At 38.2% G+C, this 15,913-nt stretch overlaps 1 protein-coding gene across 1 annotated transcript in view; it reads right to left on the minus strand.

The window, feature by feature from the left end:
- Positions 1 to 15,913, minus strand: part of LOC138325886 (uncharacterized) — a 37,424-nt gene that overhangs the window by 9,613 nt on the left and 11,898 nt on the right. Inside the window, exons 6-9 of the mRNA XM_069271864.1 lie at positions 11,531 to 11,675; positions 10,101 to 10,249; positions 3,283 to 3,415; positions 2,013 to 2,270 (exon numbers count right to left, since the gene is read on the minus strand). Coding sequence (XP_069127965.1) covers positions 2,013 to 2,270; positions 3,283 to 3,415; positions 10,101 to 10,249; positions 11,531 to 11,675 — 685 coding nt within the window. The remainder of the gene's footprint in view (positions 1 to 2,012; positions 2,271 to 3,282; positions 3,416 to 10,100; positions 10,250 to 11,530; positions 11,676 to 15,913) is intronic.

Raw genomic sequence — 15,913 nt, forward strand, 5'->3', positions numbered from 1 at the left:
ATATGTACAAATTTATAAATAATAAATATTAGTGGATTCATCACAAGGCTGTCAAACCACAGAAGCAGGACCGGCAGGGCTTCGTCATATTTACTGTAAGGATATGTACAAATTTATAAATAATAAATATTAGTGGATTCATCACAAGGCTGTCAAACCACAGAAGCAGGACCGGCAGGGCTTCGTCATATTTACTGTAAGGATATGTACAAATTTATAAATAATAAATATTAGTGGATTCATCACAAGGCTGTCAAACCACAGAAGCAGGACCGGCAGGGCTTCGTCATATTTACTGTAAGGATATGTACAAATTTATAAATAATAAATATTAGTGGATTCATCACAAGGCTGTCAAACCACAGAAGCAGGACCGGCAGGGCTTCGTCATATTTACTGTAAGGATATGTACAAATTTATAAATAATAAATATTAGTGGATTCATCACAAGGCTGTCAAACCACAGAAGCAGGACCGGCAGGGCTTCGTCATATTTACTGTTAGAGTATAAACATATGAAATGTTAAAGGAGTATCTATATTTTGCATCAAAATGGAAGAATTTATGGTGTAATGTGGTGGATCACAAGAGTTACTTGATACTTACGAGGTAAATGAAGGGTTACCAGAGTAACTCAATACATGTACCTACGAGGTAAATGGTGGATTACCAGAGTAACTCAATACTTACGAGGTAAATGGTGGATTACCAGAGTAACTCAATACATGTACTTACGAGGTAAATGGTGGATTACCAGAGTAACTCAATACTTACAAGGTAAATGGTGGATTACTAGAGAAACTTGATACTTACGAGGTAAATGGTGGCTTACCAGAGTAACTCTATACTTACGAGGTAAATGGTGGATTACCAGAGTAACTTGATACTTACGAGGTAAATGAAGGATTACCAGAGTAACTAAATACATGTACTTACGAGGTAAATGGTGGATTACCAGAGTAACTTGATACTTACGAGGTAAATGAAGGATTACCAGAGTAACTCAATACATGTACTTACGAGGTAAATGGTGGATTACCAGAGTAACTCAATACTTACGAGGTAAATGGTGGATTACCAGAGAAACTTGATACTTACGAGGTAAATGGTGGATTACCAGAGTAACTCTATACTTACGAGGTAAATGGTGGATTACCAGAGTAAATTGATACTTACAAGGTAAAAGGTGGATTACCAGAGTAACTTGATTTTTACGAGGTAAATGGTGGATTACCAGAGTAACTTGATTTTTACGAGGTAAATGGTGGATTACCAAAGTAACTTGATACTTACAAGGTAAATGGTGGATTACCAGAGTAATTTAATACTTACGAGGTAAATGGTGAATTACCAGAGTAACTCAATACATGTACTTACGAGGTAAATGGTGGATTACCAGAGTAAATTGATACTTACGAGGTAAAAGGTGGATTTCCAGAGTAACTTGATACTTACGAGGTAAAAGGTGGATCACCAGAGTAACTTGATCCTTACAAGGTAAATGGTGGATCACCAGAGTAACTCAATACATGTACTTACGAGGTAAATGGTGGATTACCAGAGTAACTTGATACTTACGAAGTAAAAGGTGGATTTCCAGAGTAACTTGATACTTACGAGGTAAAAGGTGATTAACAGAGTAACTTGATACCTATAAGGTAAATGGTGGAATACCGGTCTGAGAGTAACTCAATATTTACAAGGTAAATGGTGGATTACCAGAGTAACTCAATACTTACGAGGTAATAGATGGATTTCCAGAGTAACTCAATACTTACGAGGTAAATGGTGGATTACCAGAGTAACTCTATACTTACGAGGTAAAAGGTGGATTACCAGATTAACTTGATACTTACGAGGTAAATGGTGGATTACCAGAGTAACTTGATACTTACGAGGTAAATGGTGGATTACCAGAGTAACTCAATACTTACGAGGTAAATGGTGAATTACCATAGTAACTTGATACTTACAAGGTAAATGGTGGATAAGCAGAGTAACTTGATACTTACGAAGTAAATGGTGGATGTTCTCCGCTTAATAAATCCTGTAATGTATTGGATGAGATTGGGATGAGACTGGCACACACAGGTTGGTAGAAGGCTGCCTCACTGGACGCCTCCTCAACTTCCCTAAGGTGGTCCTGTCCCGACTTGGGCTTGTGTCTTCGTCGCAGATCTTGTAGACAAGATCCCAAACCAATGGATGTGATCCGTACCCAAGAGGACAGCCTTGGGAATTCTAACCAAGCTCTCATCACTTCACATTTTCTGCAATTAACAAAAAGTTTTGTGTTTTTTATTTGAACATTTACTCTTTATTTATATCAAAACAGTCTAATATCACACCCCTGAATATTTTAGGTTGTGACATCATCAACCTCATGATAAAATGCTCTCTCGGCTATTCCATGAATGGCTGACCAAACAGTGAGTACCTAACATTAGCAAATTTCCATGCCATTGAATGGGGAATGGTATTGATTTTGAAATTTTAGATCTTCTTTATAAAGAAATTCAAGTTAAGCCTACCCCATCTGTTGCATCAAGGACATTATTTTGTAACAAATTCAGACTAAACTGTACACAATTCCTTATCATCAATATACCATTTGATTTTCTTAAAATCTAAACTTAGGAAAATATATTTTTCTTAAAAAACAAGAGGCCCATGGGCCTTAACGGTCATCTGACTCATGGCACAAAACAATATAATAATCGGCAATACAAGGAATTCCTTTTTTGAATATATAAGTTTCTGAAATAGGTAAAGGTCATTTGTTGAACAAACTTGGTTGCCCTTCATCTATATACGGTTGTAACCCATTCAAGGATGAAGGAAGAGTAAGATCTTAAAGCCAAATTTCAGCAAAGCTCCAAATTTTGGACCCCCTCCATTCTATCCCCATGGGTCTTACCTCGTCCTTTATAAAATATGATTGTCCTCACCTAAAATTCCCCCTTCTGAGCCTCATCCCTCTGTACCCAGGGGTCGAACCTATAACTTGTTTATATAAAATATGATTATCCTTCCCAAATGATGTTTCACACCAAATATGGATGTAATCCACTCAAGGGTTAAGTAGGAGTAGGCTTTTGTATAAATAGTCTTACACACGACGGCGGACTGCGCACAGCACACGGCGCACGACGACGGACAAAACACGATGACAATAGGTCATCCTGACCTTCCGTCAGATGACCTAATAAATGGTATTCCCCGCCCCCAACCCCCAAACATTTATCTGTAAAATGTAATTGTTGAATAAATGCAAAGCATTACCTGTTAATTTCGATGGCAGATGAGATGAGATCCTCACGGATTGGTCCACTATAAGATGAGATAAAACAGCTATACATTCTCTCACTATCCAGAAACGCCTCCCATAAACTGTCGTCTGCGTCTGAAGGTAAAACTGAAACAACCAAAACACTTTAAGTCCCATTATGTTTTCGTTACATTTTCAACCGTAAAAAATACCACATTTTGCCAAATGATAGAGTTGCATGATAACCTTATAGCGATATTTCTTAATTACTGTAAAATATCATAGTTAATCAGGATTGTAGTAATGATCGGAGAATACCAGGAAATTCTGTTATTTACGCTCTGTTGGTGTCGCTGAAATTTACTTCGTGATCATCCAGGTATGTACAGGCACATAGGCTATTTTCGAACAAACACATTTATGTGTTCTGTTTATATATATTTTCAATACAAAAAAAAATGTATTTGAACAAAATTAAGTAAAGATGAATTCATCAGGATCATCGATGTTTAGTTTGTAGAACAATCATAACAAGAGGCCCAGAGGGCCTGCATCACTCACCTAATTATTGTAATGTCAAGTAATGTTCTGAATACAGGATAATTGTTTCTTTTCTGAAGTATTTTAAAGATATACCTCTAATTTCCCTATTGGGTCCCATTCTTTCTGCTCCAGGGGGTCAGAGCCAAAATTTATACAAACTATGTTCCCCTATCCCAAATAATGATTCTGGCCAAATTTAGGTACATTAAATGCAGAACTCTATGGCTAGTAGTGATTTAAAGGATTTACCCCTATTTCCTCTATTGAGCTCCACCCCTTCTGCCCATGGGGGAGTCAGAGCCAAAATTTATACAAACTCTGTTTCCCTTCCCCAAGGATGTTTCTTGCCAAGTTTGGTTACATTCCATGCAGAACTCTATGACTAATAATGATTTAAAAGACTTACCTCTATTTCCTTTATTGGGCCCCTCCTTTCCTGCTCCCAGGGGGTCAGAGTTAAAATGTATACAAACTATGTTCCCCTTCCCAAAAGGATTTATCTGGCCGAATTTGATTAGATTCCGTGCAGAACTCTATGACTAGTACAATTTAAAGGATTTACATCTATTTTGAGGGCCATGCCCCTCCTGCGTCCAGGAGGTCAGAGCCAAAATTTATACAAACTCTGTTCCCCTTCCCCCAAGGAGTTTTCTGGCCAAATTTGATTACATTCGATAAAGAACTTTATGGCTAGTAGTGATTTAAAGGATTTACCTCTATTTCCTTTATTGGGCCCCGCCTTTCCTGCCCCCAATGGGTCAGAGCTAAAATGTATACAAACTATGTTCCCCTTCCCCAAAGGATTTATCTGGCAAATTTTTTTTTTATAATTTTCTTTTTTTTTCAGGTTTTTCATCATTGCAGTTTACAAATTATCATAACTATCAACTCTTATATATACAAGAAATTCACTTACCCATCTGATTCACACAATAGGTATTACATTAACAAGTAGGACCATATACCCATCTGTACAAACTCATGCATGCATGCACACCTACTTTCATACACCTACAAGATGCTTTGTTATATAAATTTTATTCTTGTAAATCTATAAGAAAAGGACCAAGAAAAATGCCATAGGGAGAATGTTCAGTAAATTGCAATGTTTTAGAAGAAAGAGAAATTAGATAAAGATCAAAGAAATTTAAGAAAATGAAATAGAAAAAAAAAAAAAAAAAAGCAGAGAGGTTAGAAGAAGGGAAAGATAGTTGATGACAAGACGGTAGCGACTAGAAACAAAAAATGGAAACTGAAGAACAGATTTCAATATCTAGTATAAATACTTCGGCTTTTGTCGAGGGCTTTATAAAGAAATTGAATTATGGATAAATCAAACTGGTAGCATAAACAAAGGGGCATAACTGCTATAAAGAAAGAATATGTGGTAAAAGGAAAAATTATAACTATAAAATGCACAGTTTTAAAATACATGTATCACAAATTAATAAGTGAATCCCATTTTTCCATTCTTTATCAAATTTACTCTTATTATTTTCGTCCTTACCATAGGCAATATATTTTTGAATTGTATAGTTGTCTTTTATTATGTTTACATGAGCATTTATATTCAATGAATTGTGTAAACATCTTGTTCTGTAAATAAACTTTTTGATGATTATGATCATTTCATTATCTACTCTGTTACTGGGAAGAAAATTATGATGAAGGAGGCCGAAAAGAAAAGATTGTTTGTTTACTACAAAGGGGATTAAAAGGGCTTCCAATAGTGGAATGGTGAAGCAGCTTTCTTCACAAAGTCACATGTCAATGGGTATTCACTTAAAAGAAAATGTAATATATATATCTATAACATATGAGAAAGGTCAATGTAAAAAGCTCAATACAATAAATACCATTCACTACAACAGTGTCCATATTAAGAACAACACAAGACTATATAACAAGAGATCCCAGAGGGATATTGGCGCCCACGAAAGAATGATCTATGTATGACAATGGAAAGAGGTATCTTTCCTCTGCTTTTCAAACTTTGACTACATACTATATATAAATTTTTGAACAGATCGCTTTAGTACTTTCTGAGAAACAAATTTCAATTATCAAAATCCATGATGGCATCCTGTCAGCTATTTTGGTCAATGATCTATCCCAAAATGCAATATGCACAACTAGGGTCCTAGGGGAGCCTGTACATGAAAGGCTTACAATAGTGTATCAAGACTACCTAATAAGTTTTGCACTTCTTCACACTTCCATAAAATATGAGTTATTGATTCTGGTTCAGAGTTACAAAATGTACATAGAGGGGAGACAACTAATCCAACTTTGGATAAAAATGAGTTAGTTGTAAGAATGTGATGATTTACTCTATATTGGAACCACTGAAGCTTTGAATTAGTTGTTATACAAAAGGACAAATGATGTATTTTACACCAGGTCACTTTGTCTATGTTGTCAAATGTAGCATTCCACTTTCTGGTGCCGGATGGTATTATATCAGATTTAAAAAAATATTGTAGAAAATTTTTGAACCCTTATTATCCCTAAAAAAGATCTGTAAATTGAGAGGTATGTAGGGATAAAAAATGTAGTGTATGTGTGTATTGCATGATGCAATAAAAGTTCTGACCGCTGCGACAAGACCTTGATACTGTAGAAAATTTGTGTTTACTCGATTTATTCTAATGAATTCCTCAAATGAGTAAAACAATAATTTGTCACTCTCCTATATTATGTCATTTATACAAAAATGCTTTTCTGGTAATAATGTTTATAATAGACAGATCTCCCTCCTACCTTGATTTTACTATTATACCAAATAGGAGCTTTCAAAATGTTATTCTCCTGAACATTCTCAAGGTATTTTGAATTTAATAAATAACAAGATTTGAATACATCAATCCAGAATTTATTTTTAGATTTATCTATACATATCTTAATATATTCCAAGCCACAATGTGCAAAAAGATCTGTGTCAATATAAGTAAAATCTGCCATTTCTCATTACTCTGATAAATTCTTCTGATCCATGTAAGTTTAAGTGAGTTTATGAAAGCAACAAGGTTGATCATCTTCAAACCACCATCAATTTAATTTTGAGTAAGTATCTCCCTCTTTATTTTATCTGGCTTTCAAGCCCACAGGTAATCAAATAGAATTGAATTAAGTTTGTTTATGAATTAAGAATCTGGATTAGGCAATGAGATGAATAGGTGATTAAATTGAGAAACGAGCAATGATTTGATAATGTTAATCTTTCCAATAGGTGTTAATGATCTTCTCTTCCAAATTTTAATTAAAGATTTTAGTTTTGTAAGTTTTTTGTCAAAGTTCAATTTTGGTATTTCGTGAAGATTTATACTAAATTTGATTCCCAACAACGTAAATTTGTCTTTACCCCATTGTAAATTAAGTTCTGGTAAATAACTATCTTCACTATACTTTTTGCTACCAATCCAAATGACCTGAGTTTTATCAATGTTCATTTTCAAACCTGAAATATCTGCAAAATTGTTTAATTCTTTTACCGATTCCCTAAGTGACTGCTCAGAACCATCAAGTATCAGTGATGTGTCATCCGCATATTGCGATAATAAAATGGGGCAGTTTTCAATATTGATACCTATTATATTTCTATTACTTCTTATTTTTATAGCCAAGACTTCTGCACAAAGAATAAACAGATATGGTGCAATAGGGTCCCCCTGTCGGCAGCCCCTCCTGATATCGAAACAAGAGGCCCATGGGCCTTAACGGTCACCTGAGTTAGAATATATAATGAAACAAATAATAAAACAAATTAAAGACATAAAAACACTATATGCTCTATTGCTGGGCCTTGAAGTTGGTCAGTGATTTATAAATTTGACCTTTTTAGACTATGAAGAGTATTTGCTTCCATCAAACCTGTGAACTTAGAGGTATTTTTTGAAATTTTAATCAATTTGACCCTGTTTGGTCCTGCCCCTCTGGTCCCCCAGGGGGTCATCGAGGACGGATATGGATGTTAAAATGCTATATCTTAGGCTAATAATTCTAATCAAGTTTGACTAATTTCCTACGAAAATTGGGCAAATAATGTTCACAAATATGTTTTTCCTATATAAACTAAAGTAAACTTGACCCCTCCCCAGGGGGTAACGTGAGACCCCAAGGTCATATAATTCACAGTTTTTATAAAACACCTGAAGACCTTTCCATCTATAATTATTTGATTCTACTATATCCAGAATTTTAGAAGATTTTTGAAGTTTTAGCCTATTTGACCCTTTTTTAGCCCCGCCCCTCTGCCCCCAGGGGGTCGGCCAGGACCAATGTGGATATGATATTAAAATGCTATCTCAGGCTAATAATTCTAACCAAGTTTGACTCATTTCCTATGAAAATTGAGCAAAAAATGCACATTAATGTGTTTTTCCTATATAAACTATAGTAAACTTGACCCCCTCCCCAAGGGAAAACAGGAGATCCCAGGGTCATATAATTTACAATTTTTATAAACAAACTTTAAGACCTTTTCATCTATAAAGTGTATTTGATTATACCATTTCCAGAATTTTAAAAGAATATTTTTGAAGTTTTAGCCTATTTGACCTTTTTTGGCCCCGCCCCTCTGCCCCCAGGGGGTCGGCCTGGACCAATATGGATATGATATTAAAATGCTATCTCAGGCTAATAATTCTAACCAAGTTTGACTTGTTTCCAATGAAAATTGAGCAAAAAATGCTCATAAATGTGTTTTCCCTATATAAACTATAGTAAACTTGACCCCCTCCCCAGGGGGAAACGTGAGACCCCAGGGTCATATAATTCACAATTTTTGTAAAGGACCTTAAGACCTTTCTATTTATGAAAAGTATTTGATTCTACCATTTCCAGAATTTCAGAAGAAGATTTTTGAAGTTTTAGCCATTTGACCCCTTTTGACCCCGCCCCTAAGGCCCCTGGGGGTCAGTCATAGAAAATTTGTTAATAGGATTAAATGGCCATCTCATACTGATAATTCTGACAACATTTGACTCATTTCCTATTACAAATGACCAAATAATGCGCAAAAATGTGTTTTCTCAATATAAAGTATAGTAAACTTAACCCCCTCCCCAGGCGGAAACTAGAGACCCCAGGGTCATATAATTCACAATTTTTGTAAAGGACCTTAAGACCTTTCTATCTATGAAGAGTATTTGATTCTACCACATCTGTGAGTAAAGAAGAAGATTTTTGAAATTTTACTCAATTTTACCCCTTTTGGCCCCTCCCACAGCCCCCTGGGGGGTGGGGACCATATAATTCACAATTTTGATTGGCCTTATGCCTTAGAAGGTTTGTGCAAAATTTCATTGAAATTGCTTCAGCAGTTTTGGAGAAGAAGTCGAAAATGTAAATTGTTTACGGACATACGACGGTTGACGCACGACGCACGACGACGGACAAAAGGCGATTAGAATAGGTCACTTGAGACTTCGTCTCAGGTGACCTAAAAAGATGAAATATTTCCCTCCTGATTTATAGCTGAATGAACATTATTATGCAAAGTTTTGAACCAGTTTACAATACTATTACCAAAACCAAAGAAATGCAGAACCTTTTCAATAAATAGCCAGGACACTGAGTCAAATGCCTTTTCAAAGTCAATCATCAGGAGCATGCCGGGTATATTGTTTTCCTCTGTATAGTGAATGATGTCATATATAAGTCTAGTATTAACCCCTATATAGCGACCCGATAGAAATCCAGTTTGGTCATCATTTATTAATTTATGAAGAACAGTTTTTATCCTATTAGCTATAGTTCCTGATGCAATTTTGTAAGAAATATTTAATAACGAGATGGGTCTCCAGTTTTTAATGAAATGTCTAGGTTTATCTGGTTTAGGAATACATGTTATTATACCCTGTCTCTGTGTTATTGAAAGTTGTCCTATATTGTAACCAAAATTAATAGATCTTACTATAAACTCTCCCAATTTTCCCCAAAAACATTTAAAAAACTCTGTAGTAAATCCATCCGACCCGGGGCTTTTATTGTTTTTCATTAGCTTTAGAGTTTTTCCTGCCTCTTCATAGGTAATTTCTCCTTCTAAACAATAAGACTCTTTTCTTTTATCCGGCAAAATTTAATTAGATTTCATGCAGAATTCTATGACTAGTAGCAATTTAAAGGATTTACATCTATTTTCCCTATTGGGCCCCGCTCCTCCTACCCCCGGGGGGTCAGAGCCAAAATTTAAACACACTCTGTTCCCCTTCCCTAAAAGATGTTTCTGGCCAAACTAATTGATTACGTCCAATTGATTGAATTACAGAGAGGAGAGGGCTAGACTTACCATCTAGTAATGCCTTGGTGATGATAATTAACACTTTCCCTGCCTGTTCTATATGGCCACTGTTGACGAGTTCGGGGATTCTCTGGAAAAACTTGCGGTGGAATGGTGAAGCAGCTTTCTTCACAAAGTCACATGTCAATGGGTATTCACTTAAAAGAAAATGTAATATATATCTATAACATATGAGAAAGGTCAATGTAAAAAGCTCAATACAATAAATACCATTCACTACAACAGTGTCCATATTAAGAACAACACAAGACTATATAACAAGAGATCCCAGAGGGATCTTGGCGCCCATGAAAGAATGATCTATGTATGACAATGGAAAGAGGTATCTTTCCTCTGCTTTTCAAACTTTGACTACATACTATATATAAATTTTTGAACAGATTGCTTTAGTACTTTCTGAGAAACAAATTTCAATTATCAAAATCCATGATGGCATCCTGTCAGCTATTTTAGTCAATGATCTATCCCAAAATGCAATATGCACAACTAGGGTCCTAGGGGAGCCTGTACATGAAACTCCAGACAGATCCCTTCAGTACTTTCTGAGAAATAGCAGTAATAAACATCAACTATCAAAATCCAAGGTGGCCTATCGGTTATCTTGTTCACCGATCTGTCCCAAAATGCAATATGCAAACCTAAGGCCCTAGAGGAACCTAAATATAAAATTTGAAACAGATTGCTTCAGTATTTTCTGAGATATTGCTGTAACAAACTTCATTAGCTAAATCTAAGATGGCAACCGGTTAGCCATCTCGTTCACTGATCAGTCCCAAAATGCAATATGCACAACTAGGACCCAAGGGGAACCTAAATATGAAATTTGAGAGCGGTCCTTTTAGTACTTGCTGAGAATAAGCGGTGATAAGCTTAAACTTTCAAAATCAAAGATGGCAGCCTGTCGACAATCTTGTTGACAAATCGGTCCCGATACGCAATTTGCGCAAGGGTCCTTGGTGGACCTACATATGAAATTTGAGAAAATTCTCTTCAATACTTTCTGAGATATAGCAGTAACAAACTTTAACTATCAAAATCCAAGATGGCGGTCTGGCGGCCATCTTGCTGACTAATCGGCCCCGAAACGCAATATGCGCAACAAGGGTCCTCTTGAGACCTACTTATGAAATTTGAGAAGATCACTTCAGTACTTTCTGAGAAATAGTGGTAACAAACTTTAACTATCAAAATCCAAGATGGGTGCCTGGAAGCCATCTTGTTTACCGATCCGTCCCAAAATGCAATATGCACAACCAGGGCCCTAAGGGAAACAACATATGAAATTTGAAGGAAATCCCTTTCATACTTTCTGAGAAATAGCAGCAACAAGAAATCTTAACAGACGGACGGACGGACAGAGCCCAAAACAATAATTAACATTTCTCTTTTTCATATCATTATCATGTTCTACTACTTACTAGTTGTGCAGCATATGATTCATATCTGCCTTGAGTTTGTCAAATGAGAGGTCCCACATCTGATTTGTCTCCCCTTCCACACCAAACGTGGGGTCTGGTGCTCCCTTCTGGTTATACAAGTCTGACTTACGATCCTGCACAGCATCTACATAAAAGTCAATACAATTGGGAGGCTTGTCACATGCTTGTTTGGTTGGGAGACTTGTCACCTGTTTGTTTGGTTGGGAGACTTGTAATATGTTTGTTTGGTTGGGAGGCTTGTCACCTGTTTGTTTGGTTGGGAGGACTTGTCACCGTTTTGTTTGTTTTGGTTGGGAGACTTGTCACATGTTTGTTTGGTTGGGAGATTGACATGTCACATGTTTGTTTGGTTGGGAGGCTTGTCACTGTTTGTTTGGTTGGGAGACTTGTCACATGTTTGTTTGTTTTGGGGACTTGTCACATGTTTGTTTGGTTGGGAGACTTGTCACCTGTTTGTTTGGTTGGGAGACTTGTCACCTGTTTGTTTGGTTGGGAGACTTGTCACCTGTTTGTTTGGTTGGGAGGCTTGTCACTGTTTGTTTGGTTGGGAGACTTGTCACATGTTTGTTTGGTTGGGAGACTTGTCACATGTTTGTTTGGTTGGGAGACTTGTCACCTGTTTGTTTGGTTGGGAGGACTTGTCACCTGTTTGTTTGGTTGGGAGACTTGTCACATGTTTGTTTGGTTGGGAGACTTGTCACTGTTTGTTTGGTTGGGAGACTTGTCACATGTTTGTTTGGTTGGGAGACTTGTCACATGTTTGTTTGGTTGGGAGACTTGTCACATGTTGTTTGGTGAGACTTGTCACTGTTTGTTTGGTTGGGAGACTTGTCACATGTTTGTTTGGTTGGGAGACTTGTCACATGTTTGTTTGGTTGGGAGACTTGTCACATGTTTGTTTGGTTGGGAGACTTGTCACACTTGTCATGTTTGTTTGGTTGGGAGACTTGTCACATGTTTGTTTGGTTGGGAGACTTGTCACATGTTTGTTTGGTTGGGAGACTTGTCACATGTTTGTTTGGTTGGGAGACTTGTCACATGTTTGTTTGGTTGGGAGACTTGTCACATGTTTGTTTGGTTGGGAGACTTGTCACATGTTTGTTTGGTTGGGAGGCTTGTCACATGTTTGTTTGGTTGGGAGACTTGTCACATGTTTGTTTGGTTGGGAGGCTTGTCACATGTTTGTTTGGTTGGGAGACTTGTCACATGTTTGTTTGGTTGGGAGACTTGTCACATGTTTGTTTGGTTGGGAGACTTGTCACATGTTTGGGCTTTTGTTGTTTGGTGGGAGACTTGTCACATGTTTGTTTGGTTGGGAGACTTGTCACATGTTTGTTTGGTTGGGAGACTTGTCACATGTTTGTTTGGTTGGGAGGCTTGTCACCTGTTTGTTTGGTTGGGAGACTTGTCACCTGTTTGTTTGGTTGGGAGACTTGTCACATGTTTGTTTGGTTGGGAGGGAGGCTTGTCACATGTTTGTTTGGTTGGGAGACTTGTCACCTGTTTGTTTGGTTGGGAGGCTTGTCACATGTTTGTTTGGTTGGGAGACTTGTCACCTGTTTGTTTGGTTGGGAGGCTTGTCACATGTTTGTTTGGTTGGGAGACTTGTCACATGTTTGTTTGGTTGGGAGGCTTGTCACATGTTTGTTTGGTTGGGAGACTTGTCACATGTTTGTTTGGTTGGGAGACTTGTCACATGTTTGTTTGGTTGGGAGACTTGTCACCTGTTTGTTTGGTTGGGAGACTTGTCACATGTTTGTTTGGTTGGGAGGCTTGTCACATGTTTGTTTGGTTGGGAGACTTGTCACATGTTTGTTTGGTTGGGAGGCTTGTCACATGTTTGTTTGGTTGGGAGACTTGTCACCTGTTTGTTTGGTTGGGAGGCTTGTCACATGTTTGTTTGGTTGGGAGACTTGTCACATGTTTGTTTGGTTGGGAGGCTTGTCACATGTTTGTTTGGTTGGGAGGCTTGTCACATGTTTGTTTGGTTGGGAGGCTTGTCACATGTTTGTTTGGTTGGGAGGCTTGTCACATGTTTGTTGGTTTTCACTGTTTGTTTGGTTGGAGACTTGTCACCTGTTGTTTTGTTTGTTTGGGAGACTTGTCACATGTTTGTTTGGTTGGGAGACTTGTCACATGTTTGTTTGGTTGGGAGACTTGTCACATGTTTGTTTGGTTGGGAGACTTGTCACATGTTTGTTTGGTTGGGAGACTTGTCACATGTTTGTTTGGTTGGGAGACTTGTCACATGTTTGTTTGGTTGGGAGACTTGTCACATGTTTGTTTGGTTGGGAGACTTGTCACACTGTTTGTTTGGTTGGGAGACTTGTCACATGTTTGTTTGTTTTGGGAGACTTGTCACATGTTTGTTTGGTTGGGAGGCTTGTCACCTGTTTGTTTGGTTGGGAGGCTTGTCACCTGTTTGTTTGGTTGGGGACTTGTCACCTGTTTGTTTGGTTGGGAGGCTTGTCACATGTTTGTTTGGTTGGGAGACTTGTCACATGTTTGTTTGGTTGGGAGACTTGTCACATGTTTGTTTGGTTGGGAGGACTTGTCACATTTTTGTTTGGTTGGGAGACTTGTCACATGTTTGTTTGGTTGGGAGACTTGTCACATGTTTGTTTTGGTTGGGAGACTTGTCACATGTTTGTTTGGTTGGGAGACTTGTCACATGTTTGTTTGGTTGGGAGACTTGTCACATGTTTGTTTGGTTGGGAGCTTGTCACATGTTTGTTTGGTTGGGAGGCTTGTCACCTGTTTGTTTGGTTGGGAGACTTGTCACATGTTTGTTTGGTTGGGAGGCTTTGTCACATGTTTGTTTGGTTGGGAGACTTGTCACCTGTTTGTTTGGTTGGGAGACTTGTCACATGTTTGTTTGGTTGGGGAGACTTGTCACCTGTTTGTTTGGTTGGGAGACTTGTCACCTGTTTGTTTGGTTGGGAGACTTGTCACATGTTTGTTTGGTTGGGAGGAGGCTTGTCACATGTTTGTTTGGTTGGGAGACTTGTCACATGTTTGTTTGGTTGGGAGACTTGTCACATGTTTGTTTGGTTGGGAGACTTGTCACATGTTTGTTTGGTTGGGAGGCTTGTCACATGTTTGTTTGGTTGGGAGACTTGTCACATGTTTGTTTGGTTGGGAGACTTGTCACATGTTTGTTTGGTTGGGAGACTTGTCACATGTTTGTTTGGTTGGGAGGGAGGCTTGTCACATGTTTGTTCAGTTGGGAGACTTGTCACCTGTTTGTTTGGTTGGGAGGCTTGTCACATGTTTGTTTGGTTGGGAGACTTGTCACATGTTTGTTTGGTTGGGAGGCTTGTCACATGTTTGTTTGGTTGGGAGGCTTGTCACATGTTTGTTTGTTTGGGAGGCTTGTCACATGTTTGTTTGGTTGGGAGACTTGTCACATGTTTGTTTGGTTGGGAGGCTTGTCACATGTTTGTTTGGTTGGGAGGACTTGTCACATGTTTGTTTGGTTGGGGAGACTTGTCACCTGTTTGTTTGGTTGGGAGGCTTGTAATATGTTTGTTTGGTTGGGAGGCTTGTCACCTGTTTGTTTGGTTGGGAGGACTTGTCACCTGTTTGTTTGGTTGGGAGACTTGTCACTGTTTGTTTGGTTGGAGGCTTGTCACATGTTTGTTTGGTTGGGAGACTTGTCACATGTTTGTTTGGTTGGGAGACTTGTCACATGTTTTGTTTGGTTGGGAGACTTGTCACATGTTTGTTTGGTTGGGAGCTTGTCACATGTTTGTTTGGTTGGGAGACTTGTCACATGTTTGTTTGGTTGGGAGACTTGTCACATGTTTGTTTGGTTGGGAGACTTGTCACATGTTTGTTTGGTTGGGAGACTTGTCACATGTTTGTTTGGTTGGGAGACTTGTCACATGTTTGTTTGGTTGGGAGACTTGTCACATGTTTGTTTGGTTGGGAGACTTGTCACATGTTTGTTTGGTTGGGAGACTTGTCACATGTTTGTTTGGTTGGGAGACTTGTCACATGTTTGTTTGGTTGGGAGACTTGTCACCTGTTTGTTTGGTTGGGAGACTTGTCACATGTTTGTTTGGTTGGGAGACTTGTCACATGTTTGTTTGGTTGGGAGGCTTGTCACCTGTTTGTTTGGTTGGGAGACTTGTCACCTGTTTGTTTGGTTGGGAGACTTGTCACATGTTTGTTTGGTTGGGAGGGAGGCTTGTCACATGTTTGTTTGGTTGGGAGACTTGTCACCTGTTTGTTTGGTTGGGAGACTTGTCACATGTTTGTTTGGTTGGGAGACTTGTCACCTGTTTGTTTGGTTGGGAGACTTGTCACATGTTTGTTTGGTTGGGAGACTTGTCACATGTTTGTTTGGTTGGGAGGCTTGTC

This window comes from Argopecten irradians, chromosome 6 (assembly GCF_041381155.1).
Source record: "Argopecten irradians isolate NY chromosome 6, Ai_NY, whole genome shotgun sequence".
Taxonomy (NCBI): Eukaryota; Metazoa; Mollusca; class Bivalvia; order Pectinida; family Pectinidae; genus Argopecten; species Argopecten irradians.